This window comes from Brachyistius frenatus, unplaced genomic scaffold (genome assembly GCF_029030835.1).
Source record: "Brachyistius frenatus isolate BFR_SWC_R1_liver_20210118 unplaced genomic scaffold, ASM2903083v1 Contig_416, whole genome shotgun sequence".
Lineage (NCBI taxonomy): Eukaryota > Metazoa > Chordata > Actinopteri > Embiotocidae > Brachyistius > Brachyistius frenatus.
The window spans coordinates 56296-78246 of record NW_027211015.1 but is presented as its reverse complement, the minus strand read 5'-3'; the positions used below and the strand labels follow the sequence as shown (position 1 = coordinate 78246).

Below are 21951 nucleotides of genomic sequence, written 5' to 3'. Positions count from 1 at the left end.
TCCTCCTCCTCCTCCTCTAACCTCCCTCAAATAAGATAAGTGGGCGGGGCCAGAACTTAGCATGGATCAGAATCATGTCTGAGAAATAGAACATAAGGGGGAAGCGCCTAACCCCTCATTTAGGTCCACCCTCATTTTGCTTTGGCATCTTTCTGGGTTGAATTTGACAAATATGCATCAAGAATAAGATTATGCTACTTGAACACCGGAAGCTCTTCCATATATCAGACGATTATTGGCATGAACTTCCTTCTGGATATAGATATTTAAGAAGAAATCATACACAAGTTCCCTGAACTGTTTCCATCGTGTGAGACGCTGATTTGTGTGATCATATTTATTATTATCCTACAGCTGCAGGCCAATTACACACATATACTATTTTGTTACAGCCTCGTGTCTCAGTTTAAATACTATTTCACGTTGTTCCTGTCATTTCAATTTGGAAAAGCTGTTTTTTTTTGTCTTCTCTCTGTCTGGAAAAGATGAGTGTTGTGTTTTTAATTCTTTGCAGAAGTTCACACTGGAAACACTGCGTTCAGTCTGTTAAGGAATGCTGAAGGTTTGGATGGTCGCCTGTAATTCTACACGCTATTGTAGAGGCAAATAACTTGTTATGAATGTGGTTTTTGTTTTTATGACCAACTGAATCGCCCTGCGTGTTCACTCGGCCTCTGAAGCAATCGTCTGCGAGGCTCAATTTGTAAAGACATGTATTTGTGTTTGCTGGAAATTGGTTACTCTCTAACTTCTTTCAACAAAACTGCAAAGAAAAATATCATTATCTGTGTCACATTGTGCTCTTAATTGTTCGCTGACAGAGCACTTCACCCTTAAACAATAGACACATAGGTTAGTGAATGATGTATGATGTTGGTTTGAAGGAAAACAATCGCAGGTTTACATCTCGTCTCTCTTTTCTTTTTCCAGGGTCGACATGTTAAGACGGGACAACTGGCGGCCATCAAGGTCATGGACGTCACTGAGGTCAGTTACACCACTTATTGTTTACTTTTGATTTTTGAACAACTGCAGTGCAAATTTCAAATCAGCAAATGAAAATGCAAGTTGATAGTTACATATGTTGAACACATGGGGAGAAAGTTTATTGGAGACAATAGACCTTTTTCACAGCAGACATCTTGACTTGTCACAGTGGGAAAAACACAGGTGTCAATGATGGCTGCATTCCACTAAGGCGAGGTCCAGGTTTTGTGCATGTTGGTTCACTGTCATGACCACCGACTGTATACAAGAGTGGACAACCGAAAAATGCTTCTGGGTCGGAAAAATTAGGCCAATGCAAAGGTGCTCTGTCCACCGAGGGCCACTCTGGGCTGGCTCCAAAATGGCTCCGGCTCCATAGACTCCCATTTATCTTCTCTCATGAAATACAAAGTCAAATCACTCCTTCTTACTAGTTTTCTAGCAGCCCATCTGAAAAAAAAAAAAAAAAAAATCCCATCATTAATTAAGTCATTTCTAATAACAATTACCTATAGCAGAAACCAATCAGGAAAAGTTGAAAAATGATTTTCTGTCACAAGGAGATGAGAACGAAGCAAATATGTTCTGCTGTTGATGTTTGAGAATGGTCCTGGTTTGGTTTTACACAGCTATGTTACACTGTGACTAATACGACAGCTGTACTGCAGCAGTTACTAGATCCCCATGGCAGCAACCAAATATGGATTAATCAGTCCCACCAACAAAACGATGTGGTTTTGGTTGTTAAACTTGTGGGATTAGGTGTTGGAAAGGGGCCTTATGAGGTTTCCAGTGAGGCAAATCTCTCAGTTAGCTACTTGTTGGTAATAAGCTGATTGACTCTCTTTGTTGCTGAAAAGTCAGAAGGACGCAGACATGAAATTGAAGGACTGCTGCACATTGAAGGAGGCAGTGGAAACGTCTGTGCTCATATTTGACAATTTAAACTAAATAAAAGGAAATATCTCATTGATTTGGATGTATGAACCCTTTTTTACTTTGTATATTTGGAAATTTAGTTTTTATTGCATCAGACTACATAAATATTTTAAAATTTTCTACTGACACATTTAATATAACAGCAAAACAGTTTCCCCGACTACCCTCCTCCCCCTCAGCATTCTCCACCCTCATGTCAATATTTTCTCTCCAAAAATAGACAGGCTTATAACCACATGACTTTCAATGCTCTATAGTTTTTTTTTTCCTCTTCATTGGATAAACTGAGTTAGTGTTTTGATAGATTTTCACTCTCCTGAGGGCAGTTTAACTAACAGTCTGAAAGACTGAAGATTTGTATGTTTTGAGGCTGAGCTTGAAGCTGAAGCAGGGACCCAGAGGGCCGTGTCTGTCTGTGTAACTGGAGCCAGTGTTTCCTATTGTGTTTACATGCAGAAATGTCCTGGTAGTTTTATTAAACTCGTCTCACGTTGATGAGAGACTTTTTTTTTTTTTTTTTTCACACTTGGTGTTGCTCGTTAAAACAACAGCGACGAGACAATAAGAAAAATATTCACAAACACATATTTGAGGTCAATCGACTGTTTCCTGCAGACGTCTGAAAGATGAATGGGTGTATCAGCAGTCCTTTAATCTGGGTTAACCGTTCTGCTGAAGAGGATTGTACTGTCTGTCTTTTAGGACCCTGCTGGTTTTGACTCCGTCTCCAAAACCACTAACACGTCCTCTGAGGTCCTGTTTTTAGGACAGTGTATACAAGTGAATTAGGAAGTAAATTCATATAGCATCTTTTTACAAAGTGTTTTACATAGAAAATATAAAAGCACCACGATGAGGAAAACACACATTAAAACAAAGTATTACAACAGCGCAATAAAAACCCAAACAGTTGCGGTTATTTCCCACCGGTTCCGTCTGCGTTGCATTCGGTCTCCGACACGTCCATCCGAGCTGATCGCTGCCGTTCAAGTCAAACGTTTCACATCCCACCGGTCGCGTCGCAGCAAGTATCAGCAGGGTCCTAGAAGCAGGTTGGCTCACCGCTCTGCTAAAGATAGGTGTTGAGTCTTTTTTTTTGACGGAAGCCAGATGGACATCGGGACAAACTGAACAGAGCAGATCGGCCGGGCAGGAAGTCAGACAAGAAAAGACAAAGCATCTGGTCCATTTTCAAAATAAAGCACCTTGTGGAGCCTCCTGATCGTACAACACATCACTACATCGATATGTAAATGATTCCTCCTCCTGTTGCAGGCACCGTAATTGGGGAAATGAATGTATTTGCAAATACTTAAACTCAGCAGCTGTATTAACTTTGTTCGTACGCTACAGACTGTAGAAGATAAAAACAATAAACACAAATGGACAAAAAAGTTACAATTTAGCAATGTTGACCTGCAAGAAGCATAAACATCGAGAAAAAAATGACCAAATCAGGAAGTTAAAAAAACAAGGATAAGAACATTTTGAAAAAAAGATAGTCTTTCAGCTGCTATTTAAATAAAACCCCCAGAGAGATGAACTGAATCCCAGGGTGGATGTTCCACGGCCTGAGACCAGCAGACATGTTGCCCCCTCGTGTTTTCCTTCTTCAGCGAGTTCCAACTAAAAAGCCTTGTTCAGAGGACCTGTCGGTTTATATGGGATTAATAGTAATATAATAGATTAATATAATCTGCAACAGGAGCATTCATAGCCTTACAGATGAAGAGGAGTGTCTTGAATTGAATGCTAAATTGAATTGAAAGCTAGTGTTGTGATGTTGTGAGTCCTGCTGCTATGTTGTGGACTAACTGTGACCTGCTAACAATAGGCAGGAATAAAGAGCATTAAATAAGCTGGAGGACACAAAGGGATGTGTAACCATTCCCAACTGCTGGCGATAACAGTGGGCAGGATCTGTGAAATAACTGTTCAAATCGGCCATCTGTGATATTAACAGACTGTTAGAAGAAAAGGAGATGTGGCTGTAATCAGTTTCCAGAATTACTGAGATGTACCAGAAATATATCATAGAAAAGAGTGATTTTTCTTTTTTTTGTCTTTGTACAATGTTTTATTTGAAGGACTCTCAAAGGTCTGAAGAGCTGAAAGTATCCGATATTTTGCTGATAGCAATTAGGGAAACGTTATAAAATGATTATAAAATGATTCCTTTATTGATAGTCTTTATTTCACTTCACCGCTGGGTTATGGCCAGACACAGGTGTCATAGTCTTGATGTTGAGGTTTCTGAAGCATGAAGCTCCCTCAGTTCTGGATTCGATCTCAGGAAGTAGCTTTAAAATCCAAATTTACCAGCACAGTATGATGGTGCAATGCGACTGTTTGATTCTTTAAGTTGAACCCACATTAATGGAACTTGTTCAAAGGGTTGACAACACGTATTGGCAGCCTGTTTGGGGTCGTGCTTTGCTTTCTCTCTGCCAGCATTTTATTTTTAGACTGTTGAGTATCTGCCACCTCTGCAGTCTTTTGCCCCCTTTTTTTTTTTTTTTTTTTTTTTTCCACACCCCTCATGCTTTTCCTGCGGCTGCAGTCTGACACACCCCATAAGGGAAACAATGACCACAGCAGTTTCAGCCTGTCAGGGAAATCTATCCATCGTGACCCATTGAAACTCTGCATACTTTACATTTCCAGCTACTCTTTAGTGGTGAAGACAAACGATGTAGATAAAACATGAACTGTGTGGATTAGTTCTGCTTATCAGTAATGTAATTGTCATTATGTGATTAGTTTTTATTTTTACAGTCTTTGAGAACGTATCCAGTTGTAATGGGGGAAAACTGGACATTTCCTAAATATTGATTAGTCATGTGATACAATTCCTTTTCTACTAAACAGTGGGTCTATAAGTACAACAGACCATTTCAGGTAGTTTATATGGTCCAGCAGAAGATGTCCTTCATTTCTGCTTGACCTATTACATGCCCTGTTGACCAGCAATTAATCAATGAACGAATAAATGAAATTGAACAAGCAAAGTAGCGCTCGTTGCGCAATCATGAACATGAACGCAGCACCGTGACGTGCACGCAGCAGGGCGAAGCTATCACCTCCGTCACTAAGTATTCCAAGTTACGTTGATTGATCAACATCACCAACTGTGCTATCCACGTGTTTGTGACCACTGCCACTCACGTATTTGCGATTGTGCCACGGACCTGAAACTTGAGCAGAGAGCACACGTGAGATTCTGACTCAAATCAGACCGTTCAGGTTCATTTGTGTCAGTTGTTTTTCCTCAGACATTTCTGAACATCACGGTTGAACTCTGTGTTGACAGTCTGACCCTGGGGAAAGAATTCACAGTGCACGAACCCTACGAATGTCAAATAAAACCAACCTGACGCACCTTCTTTGGTCTTTGACGGTGACGTTCTGCCTCTTGAAACGTGAATGTCGCTCAAAACACCCGACTCGGCTCATTGTTTCATTTAGGAGATGTTCTGATGCATTTCAAGGGTCTCCGTTGCCAATTTCCAAACTTTGACACCAAATTTGATGTGTGCTCCGTGCTCAAGTCCATGTTTTAAAAAAAAAAAAGCATGCTAAAGTTGATCAAGCTATGTAACTTGGAATACTTATTGATGATTCAGCGGTATTGGTTCCCCTGCTCCATGCACATCACTGTGCTGCACTGTGTTCCTTCTCGATACGAACAGTCTCTGAACTTTTTCATCGATCCTCGTACACCAGATAAAAAATAAGGCTCCTCACAGACTTTGTGAAAAGCAGCTGACATACTCGGCTTAAAAAAATTCCGAAGACTCGCCTGCCATGTTTTGGGAGTCCTGCTGAAAAAAAAAAAAAAATCAAATTCACGGTAAAATATTTAAAAATGCAGAGTTTTGGAGTGTACCTCTCACTGCGGCCTGCAGGAACACATCTACATCTCCAACCATGGACATCAAAGAGGGGAAGTGGATGAAGGATCAGGAACATTTGATGGGAATATGTTTATGTATTCATACAAGCTTAATCACTGAAGAGAAATACACATGTTGGGGATTCGAGACCCGCAGGTTCCTTTTTTTCTGTTCCACCAAAATGTTCAGAGACGTCCCTTTTCCACACGGTTCAGCCGTTTGCTAAAATAAACACGCTGAGTTTGTCTGGACGCCTGCCAAGAATGACAGTTGAGCAGAGGAAGTTGTTTGCACTGGAAAAGCTTGATATTTTGCACACACACACACACACACACACACACACACACACACACACACACACACACACACACACACACACACACACACACACACACACACACACACATACATATACACACCAGTTCCATATAACATTTATTGGTGTGTGTGTGTCAGACCTGTGAAGGGAATCATGGGAGCTTTCATAGGCTCACATGTCACGGATGCAAAACAACACAGTTATACATCTTCTTTCCAGTGTCATCTCCAGTGTGTTGTGTGTGTGTGTGTGTGTGTGTGTGTGTGTGTGTGTGTGTGTGTGTCCACTCCTAACTCCCTGTGCACATCTAGCATATGTGCTCTGACCCACATACCACTTCCTGTTCTATATACAGAGAGAGAGAGAGGCTGAGGAGGGAGAAAGAGGGACACGTAGGAGAAGAGCGAGGATGAGGAGTGAAATACAGCGTGTAGGGCTTCATGGAAACCTTTTTTCATATCACTTTTTATTGATATAAGCACATCAGCATGTGAATCGATTAAAAATTTCTGTGGCGACCAAGTATTAAAGCCTCAAATTCACATTCTGACTATATTAATAGAGAAAACTGGGCCACAAAGAGAAAAATTGTACAAAGATAAAGTCCTTACAAATTCTCATATATTTCATAATGTGAAATGTTTGCGGGGAGCAATGGATTTAAATTGCCTTCATCCCCTAATTGCTTTGACCACCGTGTCTTTTGAAACAAACAGCAAAAACATGCGTGATGTCCGAAGGCTCTTCAGCCTGCACATAAATCAATGTACAGGAGTCAGACAGAATATTGTTATGTTTATTTAGATTAGAAAGCGTTATTTGATTTATTAAACAGAAACATAATTGAGAAAAATGTTGAGGTTTGTGTTTTCTTTTCATGGTCGGATTTGAAGAAGATCTTTTGGTAGCTATAAGTGAGCCATCATAATTACATGTAGCGATCCTCTTTCACAGTGCACCATGTTCCGCAGCCATGTTTGTACAGTAGCCCAGAAAGGACAAACCGTTTTTCATGAATCTCACCACCACCACAGATTCTCCTCCACTCTTGGAGGAAGGTAAGGCGTAATTTACAGTTGGTTGTGATTTGCTAAATCACCGCCTAATGCTTCTTTAAGTTGTCTTTTCAGGTAACAATGCAAATGCATTTGCATGTTCCAACCTCTCAAATTTCCAAACTTGTCTTTGTCTTGCATCATAGGAAATGAACTATGTTCATGGTTTTGGTTGGTCAGACTAAAATGGCAATTTGAGGATGTAAACCTGGACTTTAGGGAACTCTGGTATTTTTCACCAGAACATTGACTTTTTTCCTACGGTGTTTTGAACCTGACATGAGTTCAACTAATCAGCTTGTTTGACGTGCAGGTCAGCACAAGTCCTTGCTGAGAAGTGGGGAGGTGCACTGCACAGGCTTCTCTGTGACATGCAGTTACCCATAATACCTGTAAAACCATAATTACACGGATTTCTTTGCAGAGGTATACTTCCGTCTATTCATTTTTTGTTGTAATGTGTTTTGCTAGAAGGAGGACAAGGCAACGTAGTTTGTTGAATCCTTGGGACAGGTGTAATTACTGGTGGACTGTGTGTACTTTGTTGGATAGCTCTGGTGTTCGTTGGTACAGGCAGAGTTTACCTTGTTCTTTACATCAGCAATCTGCAATGTATTCGACTTTAAAGTTTATTACCGCACCACTTACATCTGCATGTCGTATGGTTCACGTTAGATACCGGTATAACTTTTTAAAGATCTGAGAACACTTATTTATTTCTATGTAAATATTTCTCAACAAGCCAGCACTAATGGTTTGTAAGTGGAGAAGAAGGAAGGGCAGTTGCCGAGTGGGTGAAACCGTAGACAGAGACAGAGCGAGGATGCTTAGATAAGCAGGAGAAATCAGTGAGGGCGTTTTTTTTTCCCCCTCCTCTGAGAAGGTTCAGCTGAAGTGCAGTAGGATTATAGGAGGGGCTACTGCTGCTCGCCTGCTTCTACTCTCTCAAATCCATTTGCGTTGATCTCCTCTCCCTTGCTCATCGACCCTCTCGCTCCATTATGTGTTCGTTTTTGTTACGCATGTCCAGTGTTTTCTCCCCTCCTCTTTCTTTTGTGGCATGAATTCTTCTTCTAATCTATTTTGTTTCCATCCGTCGGCATCTTTCGTCCTCTGTTTTCTCTGTAAAGTGGGGGAGAACGTGAGCGATGTGACACAGTCAAGTCATCTTCATTTCTAATTGGTACTGTGTAAGAAAAAGAAAGAAGTAGAGAGCGATGTAGCTGCAGCAGCTCTGGCTTCTCCGTCTCTCGCTGCTGCTGCTGCTGATGATCTGATGTAATGCTGCAGGATTCAGGATTCATTAGGAAAAAAAAAATCTATCATGATTAGTGGAAAAACTCCTCAGCCAGCATGTTCCCCTACCTTTCTGTTCCCTCAGGCTATTAATTGCTTTTCATATTTTCTCCCTTTCCTTTTTCTCTTTGCGAATTTTGCTCACGAACTGAAACAGACACATGAAAGCTCTCTCTGTGTGTCTGTCTCCCTCTCACCTCCCACTGGTCCCCGACCAGTCAGAGGTGTGAAAGTGGGAAGCTGTGGGAGGCCCAGAATTGTGTGTTTCTATTGAAGGATCAAATTAAACTTAGTTTAGAAATGTCTGGCAAAGTTGAAACAAATGACATTACATTTGCTACTTTGGAACACTGTCTGTATCTGTTGTCTATGACTCTACGTTAGGCCACAACGCTTGGATATCTTCACATTGTCACTCAGTGATTGACACATCTTCATTGCTCTGAAAATGGATCCAGATGTTCCTAATCCCCCTGATATTGATCTCAATTGCTTTTTAAGCCACTTGTAGTGCTACCAATAGGTCACAATTTTCACTTGCATACTGAAATATCTAGATAGGGCTGGGTATAATTCAAAAGGTTTTAGAATTTGTACCAATACTGAAACCTTGACTTCAATACTGGCACGGTGGAAATTCTTAATTTTCATGCATTTTAGAGGGGGAGAGCGTAACCGCTCTGAAGTGTTTTCTGTAGCACCAATTAAAAGAGGTTCCCCAAACATCACATATGCAGGTAATGTCAAGATGCTACAATTTATAGATCTTCCCAAAATGCCTCATGAAAGCTATTTCTCTGTGAGAGGCTTTCTGTAACTGCAGAGCACACAACTCAGATGGGGTATGAATAAGGTGTTCTAATGTACGACTGAAACCAAGTGATTTTATCTTGGTGAACCGGCCGCCTGATTAGATTAATGACAGGCTGTATGTTTTTATAATATAATTGTTAAGTTAAAAAAGGCAATTTAAAGCAAGACTTCTACAAAGATTTTTTTTTCCCAATCAATTGTAATGTAAGGGATGGGGGGATGGAGGGGTGCAAAAAAAATGTGTTCTAAACGCTAATATTAGGTTTGTCTATGTAAAACAAATCAAGTGGTGATCTTCTAAAGTTACTGCTTCTTCTCTTCGTGTTTCCTGTCAAAACAAAGTAACAAAACTGTAAAACCTTTCATTGGAGGTTTTCCGGTTACATCCATCTAGCAGGAGACCCAGAACACGCTGGAGGGATTATATATCTCATCTGGCCTGGGAAAGCCTCCGAATCCCGCAGGAGGAACTGGAAAATGTTGCGAGGTCTGAGCTAACTTGCTCGACCTGCTGACACCGCGACCCGACCAGGAAGAAACGGAAGGAAATGGATGGAACTTTCAAGAATATTCACTTGTTTTCTCGATTTCAGAAAGCTGAAGCCCCATATTAGCTTCAGTTCAAATTTCAAATGCATTTCTTTGTCACAGGAGCACAACGAGTGTGTTAAATAATGCCTGAAACAAGTCCGTCCAGGTTTCCGGTTGCCTGCTAGAGACATGTTAACCCCTCTTGGCCTCTGTAGAAGCCAGAGTCTCCCTCCTATAGCTTCCACTTTTCCATTATCCTTCCATTATGCGGCTGTCCTCTCCCCCGGGATCGTGGTTCTGTTAGCTCTGCTCACATTGTGTGCTGTAGTACTTTAGCAGCAATATGGCCGCCACCGAGTCTCCCCACCATTTCATGCCCAGGAATGATAATGAGTAGCTTCAGGACGCCTTGTTTTGAACGACTGACTGCAAATCAGGGAAAGTGAGACGGAGAGAGACAGCGAGGAAGACGGAGGGAGGGAGGGGGAGGTGAGGCGTCGTAATGATGGGATACATGGGACTAAAGTAATTATAGGAGACAGTAATGGAAAGTGATGTTACAAGGACGAGAGGGACAAAGATGTCCAAAATAAATGCGGAGTGTACAAACAAGATGAAAAGAAAGACATAGAGAACATATGATGGAGAGAGAGGGTGATGTCGTCTCCTAGCTGAGGCAGCTCTATCATCACATCCAGATCACGTCTGCAGCCGCTCTCGGCATCGCTCTCGTGGACAAATGACGTCGTGTGTCCACTGCTTGTGTGTTTTAGCTGCTGAGTCCAAACGATGATGAAGTCTAAGCTGATTGTGTGTCTGTAACAGCTCCATTTAGAAAATTGGCCACAGCCTTTGGACCAGGTGGTTGTGCTGCAACAGTTTGATTAGTCAACGGGCAGCAGAGATGGATTCTTCAAGCACAGAGTATTTAATATTTACTGCGTACAGGTCCATTATTTTTCAAAGAGGTCTTGTACACCAACACACAGAAACTCACACTGTCAACTTGGGCTCAACGAATGGCATCAAACTTGGGATCTCTCACCTTTTACGATGTTAATGAGGAGCCCGTCTTTAGCTTCATCTTTGAGATGAGGGCCGTTGTTTGCTTTGCACATCAAACCTACTTCACCTGGTGACAAAGCTCTAGCTGTTGGTTTTTGATCTGTGGATGGATCTTTCTTCCCGGTGCTTCGATTTCAAATGACTGTGCATAGCTGTGATGGATTTATGTGCCAGCTTTACCTTTCAGAGTTTGCACTGCACCCCAATTTCTTTTATTTTTTGAAGGAGTTCAACACAAAACCTTTTAGTGGTTATTCTGTGCTTGTTTCTCATGTTTGTACCGAAACATCTAATTTCACTATGTAAAATGTGTAATAACACGTTTTACTGGAAGTAACATGTTCTTCTACTTCTTTTGTTGTCGTTGGCAAACAGCTTTTAGGTGCATTACTGCCACTTTCTGATGAATGATGATAGTAACGCATTACTTCCAGGTGCCAGTAAAACTACGGGAACTAAGACAAGATAAAATGTTTTTTTTTACTTTTTACTGACTATTCTAAAATCATGACCCATCCTTATGGGACAGAACATCAATCACCAATATTGATCGATTTCTCACATTTTGGAGACAAAAGAAGGAATTATTTAGTTTGATAAATATACCAAACAATCCACACACAAAAAAATAATCTTTTGCATTGTAATAAGGTTGTACATCTTACACTTTTACCAGATATTTTCCACTTAATATATTTATATCGTAGGTTTGGTGACTGAATATTATATTCAGGCAAAGGTCTCAGATGGCTGTTTGTGTTAAGACATTCCTCAACACTGGTACATTTATTTGGTAAAATCAAACCAACAACAACAACAACAAAATACATTTTAAGTATAATTTGAGATTATTTATTCAGAGTTGCTGTTACCATCTTTTTCTTGGCCTCACACCTTTTTCAGGACATTATTGTTATTTAATGGGCCCATAAATGAATGTCACCATTCTTATGTTTTGTTAGTTGACATGATGCTTCTCCTCCCCTCTTTTAGCAGCTGTGTGAGCTCGTATTCATGTCCTATGGTGGATAATGTTGTAAGAATGTTCCTGCTGTGTTTTCCCTCCTTCCTTCTGGCCTCGGCGTCTGTAATTATTCTGACTCGCTCCAAAAACGCTCACATGACTGACATTTTGCGGCCGATTGGAAGCTCTGTTGACCATAGAAGGTACTCGTGTCTGTGTGTTAAACTTTCTGTCCTGTAAGCTTTACGTTTCACCAAAATATAATTTACATCTAAGTGACCGACTGACTGGTTGACTGACAGGTCGACTGGCTCACCTGCTGGGTGACTGCTGGCTCGCTGATGGTCTGCGGCTGATGAGTAGATTAACAGAAGGACTGGCTGGCCAGCAGTCGGGTTTGCTGGCTCCCTGACTGATTGGTTGGCTAGCTGCCTGGCTAAATGACAGGCTGCCCGGCTGAAGCAGCGACCAACTGGCTGGTTGACTGACGGTGACTCAAGGGATTGGCTGTCTGTCGGTCTGACCGACTGACCCCATCGTCTTTACGTCAGTCAGAGCCCCTGCTGAAGTCTTTAAACAGCCTCAATAAAGTGGAGCAAAAATAACTAACCGTTTTTTTCTGGGTTTTTTTGTGGTGTACTAATCAGGCTGCACATGGTGGTGTCTACTCACAAAAAACTGCTGCTTACTTTAACATTTCATGAAAACAATTTTTATAGCTGAACTATCCATTACAAGTTGACATAGCACCATTTTAGCTGCAGTTTGACTTGATAAAAGCTAAAAGTACAAAAATTAGTTGGTGGTAGTCTCTTTTCCAAAATGACTGACAGCACGAAAATGGCTTCTTTTTTGATCATGAACTACAAGTCCAGCTTTCAGTTTGCCGAACAGGAGGTTTACTGAGTGCTGTGTATTTTAGAGATAGTGAAACTGAGCTGCAGGCATTCGACGCTGAACGCCTCTTTTATCTTTAAATGCTCAAGTTTGGCAGAATTGGCCTTTAACCTTTTGGGGCTGCCTCAGAAATGTCAGCAGAGTCATCGGCTGCCTGTCACCTGCTCCCTTCTGAAGCAGCAGTGCTTTCATTTCTGCCACCGCCAACATTTGACGACCAGATTGAATTTGACAGCCAGCAGTGAGGTAGCTACCGGTGGTGATAAATACAAAGGTTGAATCATGTTTTGGCAGTGGTCAAGCAGCATTAACTCACCAGTAGGAAGAAATATTTATCATAGGATAGCATTAATACCAATTGTTAATGTGCCTCCTACAGTTATGACTGTTCTTACTTAACTTTATGCCGTCTGATGTCACTTTTATATTTTTGCCCCACATTGGATTCTTTTGTTAACAATCTTATGTAACTGTTTTAGGTCTTGTTGCATGAAATAGTATCTTTTTTCCAGCATAAAGCAGATAAAAGCAGGGCATGTTGTTGCTCTCAGCACAGAGCTCTGCTTGTGGTTGGTCTGTATTTGCTTGTTAATCTGCGGTACTTGGAGCTTCCTGTTGTTAACTGTGTTTCCTCCTACGTCTTTATACAGTGTAGACAACAGGGATCAGGCTGAAGAAATGTCGGCCAATATACTTAACTGGGAATTTCCTAAGTAGAAATAGTAATTCACAAAAATACAAATAGAACCATTTCGAAGCATTCAAAAATAAAGTTTTCATATTAGCACATCGGGCAACATTTACATCCTTACCGATCCGGGACCAGACGGGATAATAAGCTGGCCCATATATCGGTCGGGGTCTAGTGTTTTGGTTGATAAATAAATGCCGTGGTCTCTGATCAGTAATTTTGTCTAACGCTATGACAAAGTAGCCTTTGGTTATAAACACCAAGAAAGAACCAAACGGTCGGCGTCTTGTTCATCACGAAGGTGTTGGCACATGTTGAAGTCAGAACTATTTTCCACACCGACGTTGGAAAACCATTTCTTTGTGGAACTGAATTGGAACTCTGCTGTTCACTGGATGAATGCTGGCGGTTCAAGATTTCCCTTGATTGGTATGTGCACAGTGGAGTCTTGATACCCTTGAGTTTACTTGTATTCTGGGAAAGCAGTGCAGAAAGTGTGGGTAGTAGAGTTGCGACATCAGTACTACAAAATGCTGAACCGTTTCCCTCTCAGCTCCTCGGAGCTTTTCCTTTGTGGACATGCGATGTTGCTGCAACACTCGGTTTGCTCAGGACTCCAGGCTGCGGCCGCTGCTTATCGACCGGTCGTAATAACAGTGAAAATGTCATGTCTTGTCGGCCCCGGTCGGATTGGGAGATCAAACGCACGGGCTCCAGCTGATGCAGGGCGCTCACAAATAAATGTCACGCAGCTTTAGTGATGTCGCAGTGATTGAGAAATAATCACTCGATCTTGTTACGTGTCTGTCCGAGTCTGTGCTGTAATATCCGGAGAGTGTGACGGGGAGAGACGCCGGTTCGTTCGGCTTTGTTATCATTTCGAGTTCAGGCTGTATCTGCATGTTTGTTTGAAGTGATATCCGTTTGTGAGATGGCTTTGGACGGAGTTTGTTTCCTTGCTCGGCCTGACTTTCATAAACAGACGCAAATCCGACAAATACAAGAAAAACCCAGAGTTGCAGCTTTACCGAGGCTTTGACAGTTCAGGTAAATGTAAAAATATAGGCTGGTTTCTACCAAACAGGAAGAAACATAAACACAAGGCACATGTGTTTTATAATACTTTGCTGTGTCACCATTAGAAATATGAGTCAACAGAATGGCAGCCCTACTCTTTCTATGAAGCTGCTTGACATCCATCAGTGAAGGCTGCCTGTGAACAGAAGATCTCAGCCTTGAAATTGTTTGTGGCAACTTAACAAAAGATGATGCTGCAAAGTACAAACCTGCAAACCTTCAGGGTCAACAAAGATTTAAGACTACAACGGTTAATTACTGTATTATAATCTCTTCAATAAAGATAACCTGAATTGCGAAGACTGCCTTGATAGTAAATATGAAAATAGTAAATATGCCCATCAAAATTTCCCAGCTGATGACCTGCGGGTTTTGGTTGACATTTGTTCTGCTCAGATGAGAGTTGTAAATACTGTATTATGGGGGGTGCCAGTGGATTTAAAGCAGCAACCAGTTCTTTTATACTCATTCAGAGTAAAGGCCATGTGTGTTTATCTTTCAAATAACCATTAGTAAAAGATTTTGGTAAGGTGACTTGAAGATGAATATTCATTGAATATTTACGGGGCGGCACAGTGACCTGCTGGTCAGCCCAAAGACATGTGTGATAGGTAAATTAGAGGTTGTAAATTGTCCGTAGGTTTGATTTGTAGAGAGAGGTGGGAGCAACACTTCCATTAGTGGGATTCATAAACACAGGAGAAAAAGGCAACAAAAAGTGAATACATTTTGAGAATCTCCTGCCTGCCATCGTTTCCAGATGACCTGATCCTCAATAGTGTTGTTAAATTTTCCACGCTTCTTCCTGTGGAAGCTTTCAAACAACCGGACCAGAAGAAACTGTTTGTTTGGTTCTCCTCCATTAGTTCATATGATTGCTTCCCAGCTGTGTCAGGCGGTAATAATGTCTTTAAATTCACCAATGATGGGCATCCTTTCTTTCTCTTTTTCTCCCTCGCAGGATGAAGAGGAGGAAATTAAGCTGGAAATCAACATGCTGAAGAAGTACTCCCACCACAGAAACATAGCCACCTACTATGGAGCCTTCATTAAGAAAAGTCCACCAGGCCATGATGACCAGCTCTGGGTAAGTTCGATGTGATGATCCAATGTCTTTACAGCAAAGTGTTACGAGTTCAAGTCGCCTGAAATTTGATACAGAAAACTTTATTCAATTCACAACCTCTGAATTGTTAACAAAAGTCAATGAAAATAAATCGTTGCAAGCAACAGCACATCTTAGATAACAAGCAAAGAAATCAAATCAAGGGATGAAGCACTTTTAAGCAAAAATACAATCCAATATTTTCCTGGAATTCTTCGACTATTCTTCAAAGACTCTGTTTGTGATGAAATCTGTCTGCTCCGAACACAAATAAGAGGAAATATCCAGAATTGGTTAGCCTAGCCTCCCTAGTTAGCTCGGTGTATTAAATGATAGACGTGGCAGTACATCCAAACATGTAGAAATGTAGTGGACAAATAATACTGACCTCCTGAGCTCCATTTCATCCCTGTGTTGGTTTATGTGGATGATGATGAAGTGTTTGTGTTGTTTTTGGGTGTTTTCCTTGTTGCCTGTTTGTTGTCCTCATGTGAACGCTCTTATTTTGGAATTCCCAGCTGCCTGAATGCCTTTTGAAGACAATATTTTAATCATATAAATAATCTGATTATTTGTATTATTTAATGACAATTACAAAATTTGAAAATCATGACCCATCCCTGATAAGATCACGTCCAGATTCAGGCGGAGACGTCTTCCCTCTGAGTAGCACTGGAAGTTCATTTAACCAGTTTGAAGTTTGCTTGAATTTACATTATTTCTAACTTTTGTTATTGAGATCATTGAATGACCATAATATCCAGGTTTGTTGTGTAAAAAAATCAATAGGGATTAAAGATACGGTGCTCCTATGTTGGTATTTTTCACCTCTCTGTGTTGATATTGATGACAGATGTCAGATATTACAGATCTGCACTCTGTCCTTGGTCGGTGTTACCATATCAGAGAATCAAATATTTATACGGTGTTTGAAATTTCCCTCAACATTACAGTGCGTACTGGTCTTCACATTGGGAGGGCAATGAAAGAGAAAACAGCAAAACAAAAACACAACAAATCAAAGAGAGGAGAAACACGGCGGTGCAGAGGAAATGAATGGAATAAATGAAGAGAAAATGAGAAACAAAAGGGAGTAACGCAGCGAGGGGAGAGAACGAGGAGGAGGACAGAGATTTACAGCTGCTCGGTTTGTTGAAGGCAGGATCGCCTCGTTTTTTTTATGACCCTGCAGCTCTCCTGTTCCTCGAGAGGAGAGGTCTCACTCTCACTCCACAACGCGGCCCTGTATTTGTTTTTACAGCTGCTTCCACGACCCCGTTTACAGCCTCCGCTGGTGTGGCCTCATGTTGTTACACTGTGTATGTGTTGATTTTATGATATTCATGCTCTGCACTGACCATCACTTTAAACCGCTGTCTCCTGAAAACCACTTAGCGGGTTTGTAAAGCTCATATCTGTGGGTCAGCATGAACACAAGACGCAATCCACCACAAGCTTAGTGCTCATTAAAGAATAATGCAAAAAGCAGAGGCAAATGAGGAGAGGGGTTTCCTTCCATGTCGTCCAGTGTTATGAATAACAGTGTGGATCGCAGTCGATTGTCCTCTTTACATTAAAACCACCTGCCAGCAATCAAATTCATATTTTTATATTCTCTTTAAATATGAACTATCTTTGTCTAATATTATTGTTCTCACCACAAAAAAAAACCATACTGTAGCTCCTAGAGCTGGGCAGTAGTTCAATAATATTCACTGGAGCTGGATGATCCTATTCTATTCTATTCTATTCTATTCTATTCTATTCTATTCTATTCTATTCTATTCTATTCTATTCTATTCTATTCTATTCTATTTAGTTCTGTTCTGTTCTGTTAATTGAATCATCCAAACAAAAATCGTTGAAGTTTTTTTTTTATTTTCAGAGTTTTGTCTGATGTAATGCACAACAGTGAGTGGAACATAAATATATTTATCTATAATATATATTTTCTGACACCATGCTGCTCAGCACCTGTAGAGTTACATTAAAGATGTCTTCCAGCTCTGCGTGTTAGTGTAAAAGAGTGACGTGGAGGCTACATGACATTTGAGAGCTACTTTGCCCTCTTTAGTTCTTTCGTATCTCGTGTTGAAGATGCTGTTTGAGTCTCTGTCCTACGGCGAACCAAGGGGCTTCGTTAATGCTGTTTCCTTTTACACGAACACCACTTTTCCCAGTGGCCCCGTTGCTTCCTGTCTCAATCACTGAACAGGGTAATCGTGTTGGAAGTGATTTTTCCATCGGCTCTCACTCCTTCTAACGTCTCTTGTAACCAGATACTCTGAAAGTGTTTGTTTTATACAGCACTGAAGCTGATTTACTTTCAAGTAGCTCACAATTGGAAAATGCAGCGTACAAACTGCTAGGGACCAAGAGTCGTTGTCCCTGTTGAAGGTAGTTACACTATGGTGACAGTTTATTGATGGTAAAAAAGTTGCTTCAGCAGACGTCAGAATGATAGTGAGCGTTTGTGTGTGTTTATGTGCGTACGGTCTTCTGACTACCTCTTCTTCTCCCTCCAGCTGGTCATGGAGTTCTGTGGTGCCGGTTCCATCACAGATCTGGTGAAGAACACCAAAGGCAACACGCTGAAGGAGGACTGGATCGCCTACATCTCCAGAGAGATCCTCCGGGTCAGTCCTTTTTCACAGCTCACCAATGACATCTTTACTAGTCTGCTTGTTGTTGTAAAGTCTGCCAGCAGGAGGGATAATAGTGTTTAATTACTGTGATCTACATTCACACTTAATATTAGTATTCCTCACTTTTATTTTCATTAATAAACACCTGAAAACTCAAAAATAATGACATGAATACACAGAAGAAAACACGTGTATCCATCTGATGCTTTTACACTCCGGTTGTCAAACATCAGTTTTTGATCTTTGATGGTGTTAATGATTACAATTTTGTAATATATTATATTATTTTGTTTTTCATGTGTCTCTACAGGGATTAGCTCACCTGCATGCTCATCATGTCATCCATCGTGACATCAAAGGACAAAACGTGCTGCTGACTGAGAACGCTGAAGTCAAACTGGGTATGAGCTGATTTGTCTTTGCTTTATTTGTGGGTTTGGACTGGGCCTGTGGACGGAGAGCACAGCCTGCACCGACAAATGTTTGCAGCACCAGATTTGAGTCAGTGCCAAGTAGAGCTTCTGCATTCCCAGCGTTGTTTCTTAATGTTTCACATGATTGGGACAGTTGCAGGTCTGTGGAAACGACGAATCCAGTCAAATTTGACTTGACATGGGTCCCACAGCTTGTGGCTCGATGTTTTATTTAACTTTGGGCCTGAAATTGAAATGACCCCAAGTTTACTTTCATACAAAATCTGAACTGTTTTAAATCACGTTTCACTGAGTTTTACTCGTGTTTCTTCTCAGTGGACTTCGGTGTGAGTGCTCAGCTGGACCGGACGGTAGGTCGAAGGAACACCTTCATCGGGACACCATATTGGATGGCTCCGGAGGTCATCGCTTGTGATGAAAACCCTGATGCTACCTATGACTACCGGGTAAGGACACAAACTGGCTCTCTTACAGTGCGTCCGTGAGTTTTGTGCTACAGTGTGAATTAAATCAGACATGTCCCTGATTCCGGTGATGAAGAGCTGATCTAAACCTCGGTAACTGCCTAAAGTTTTACTGTATTTTTCTAAACTATAAATGCCAGACCAGACATATTTTGCTGTAAAATAATTTAAAAAAAATTCAGGCCATGTTGTTTCAGTTATTATTCTGCTAGTTTGTGGTTTCGAACCCTAACAGTCTCTCAATTTAGGGGGTTTACAGAGCTTTAAACGTTTTAGGACCACTGCTGTGGCTGCACCTTGGTTTGAATAGACATGTTTAAATGAGAGAAATATACACTTTATATGCACACAAACTGACTAACCTTATCTTCTCCCTCAGAGTGACCTGTGGTCCTGTGGAATCACGGCCATAGAGATGGCTGAGGGAGCTCCCCGTAAGTTCATACCACATTAACCTGACACTTACAAAACAATAAATCAATTAAACAGTAGCTTTGACTAACTGGTGTAATTGCGGTGAACAAATCATAATATCACTGTTGTTTGTAAGCCTCTGTGCTGCATTTATTTTTTTGCCGCTTGGTTGGACAGACTGAGAGGGAAATCTAGAGGAATATTTAGAGGACAAAACAGGAAAAAAATGTCCCTTTTCTACAACTTCTGCTCATATAGATAAAGCTTTCAGAGTGTGTTGTGACAGCAGATAGTAAGGAAAGTATGAGACACATGGAAAAGTTACATAAATCAGAAAATAAATGATCGACAACTCGAGCAAGGCAGAGGCTACTAGCCAAACCTTTTTCACAATCGACTTTCTATTCAAGCTTTTATTCTGACAGTATCACACATACTCAAAAAGCTTTGTCTAAAGTGTGACTCTTACAGGTTTTGGTCTCACTGATCTCTCCTCTCCTGTCTTTTTTGTTTCCTGCAGCTCTGTGTGACATGCATCCAATGAGAGCCCTCTTCCTCATTCCCAGAAACCCTCCTCCTCGGCTCAAGTCCAAAAAATGGTGCGACGGGGTTTATTTTATTCTGTCTTTCAAACTAATGTCCCATATTAACAAACGGACTTCTGGCTGAACATGTAAAGTAAAATGACGTTTAACTGCCCCGAACAGGTCCAAGAAGTTCTTCAGCTTCATCGAGGGCTGCCTGGTGAAGAACTACACGCAGCGTCCTCCCACCGAGCAGCTGCTCAAACACCCCTTCATCCGGGACCAGCCCAACGAGAGGCAGGTCCGCATCCAGCTCAAAGACCACATCGACCGGACCAAGAAGAAGAGGGGCGAGAAAGGTGAGTTCAGGAGGGAGGAGACAGTGTTGTAAATCTAAAAAATGATGGTTGATAATTGCCTTTTTGGTTTAAGTTGAACTCTATTGTTAATGGATTTTCAGTTTAACATTTAAATGACTTTAATGATAACTGTTAAATTATTTGTCGTTACTGTCCACAGATGAGACAGAGTATGAATACAGTGGCAGTGAAGAGGAGGAGGAAGAAGCATCTGAGCAAGAAGGAGAGCCGAGGTAAGATACAGTGATTTATTTCATTTGGAACAGTCTTGTATATTTCAGTGCAGTTTTATTTCTATCTTCTTCCTCTCAGTGTATGCGGATCAGTTTACATACGTCTTCTGTAACAGCGCTCCAAACAATCAGACAAAAGTTTCTCCTAACACACAACCACAACTAACGTGATGAGTTCAAGAGCAGAGCAGAAATACAATATTGAATCCATTCATGTTTTCTTGAAATAATTCCAAAAGAAGTGAAAAAGGAAAGAAACAACTACAAAAGATAATAAAGTACCTTGAATATATTCTTACGGTGATGCCACTAAAATACCAAACTCTCAGTATTCTTACATTGTATTGCAAAATCTGGATGTTATATGTAGATTTAAAATCTAGTTGGTCTGGTTTTTAGTATGAGAAGATTCAGCCAAATCACTTGACTTAATTCATATAACAGTTGCTTTTTCCTGAAAGTCTTCTTTGTCTTGATTTGAGGAACATGTCTGTAAAACATCCACTTGAAAGGTAGGTAGGTAGGTAGGTAGGTAGTTACTTTATTAATCCCCAAGGGGACATTTTTTCGCTACAGCAGCATTTATAGGTACAGGAAAGAAATAAAATAACAGTAAAATATTAAATATAAAAATGCACAGTATAAACAATAAAATAGACTAAAATAAGATAGAATAATTAAATTAAATTAAAACTAACTAAACAATAGTGCAAAGTTTTTTTTATATTTTTTTATATTTGAACAAACAAGAAAAACAGACAACGGTGTTATTGTTGTGTGATGGATTTTACCAGAGGTGAGTTATTGTACAGTCTTACTGCAGTGGGCAGGAATGATCTCCTGTATCGGTCCTTGTGACAGCGGAGCTGGAGGAGTCTTCTGGAGAAAGTGCTCCTCTGTCCCTGCAGCAGGTGGTGGAGAGGGTGGTCAGGATTATCCAATATGGATAATAGTTTCCTCAGCGTCCTCCTCTCCACCACCTTTTCCAGGCTGTCCAGATTGCAGCCGATGATGGAGCCGGCCTTCTTAACCAGTTTGTTAAGTTTGTTGGTGTCACCGGCTCCAATGCTGCTCCCCCAGCAGACCACAGAGAAGTACAAAGCACTGGCCACAACAGATGGTAGAACATCTCCAACATCTCGCTGCACACATTGAAGGATCGAAGTTTCCTCAAGAAAAAGAGTCGACTCATCACCTTCTTGTAGACAGCGTTGATGTTGGTCTTCCAGTTCAGTCTGTTGTCATG

At 41.0% G+C, this 21951-nt stretch overlaps 1 protein-coding gene across 4 annotated transcripts in view; it reads left to right on the top strand.

Moving 5' to 3' along the window:
- Positions 1-21951, top strand: part of map4k4 (mitogen-activated protein kinase kinase kinase kinase 4) — a 110166-nt gene that overhangs the window by 49810 nt on the left and 38405 nt on the right. For all 4 annotated transcript variants that reach the window (XM_069725244.1, XM_069725242.1, XM_069725241.1 and 1 more), the window contains exons 3-11: positions 931-987; positions 15489-15614; positions 18158-18268; positions 18588-18678; positions 19027-19157; positions 19555-19609; positions 20110-20188; positions 20297-20472; positions 20633-20705. In XM_069725244.1, the coding sequence (XP_069581345.1) occupies positions 931-987; positions 15489-15614; positions 18158-18268; positions 18588-18678; positions 19027-19157; positions 19555-19609; positions 20110-20188; positions 20297-20472; positions 20633-20705 (899 nt within the window). The remainder of the gene's footprint in view (positions 1-930; positions 988-15488; positions 15615-18157; positions 18269-18587; positions 18679-19026; positions 19158-19554; positions 19610-20109; positions 20189-20296; positions 20473-20632; positions 20706-21951) is intronic.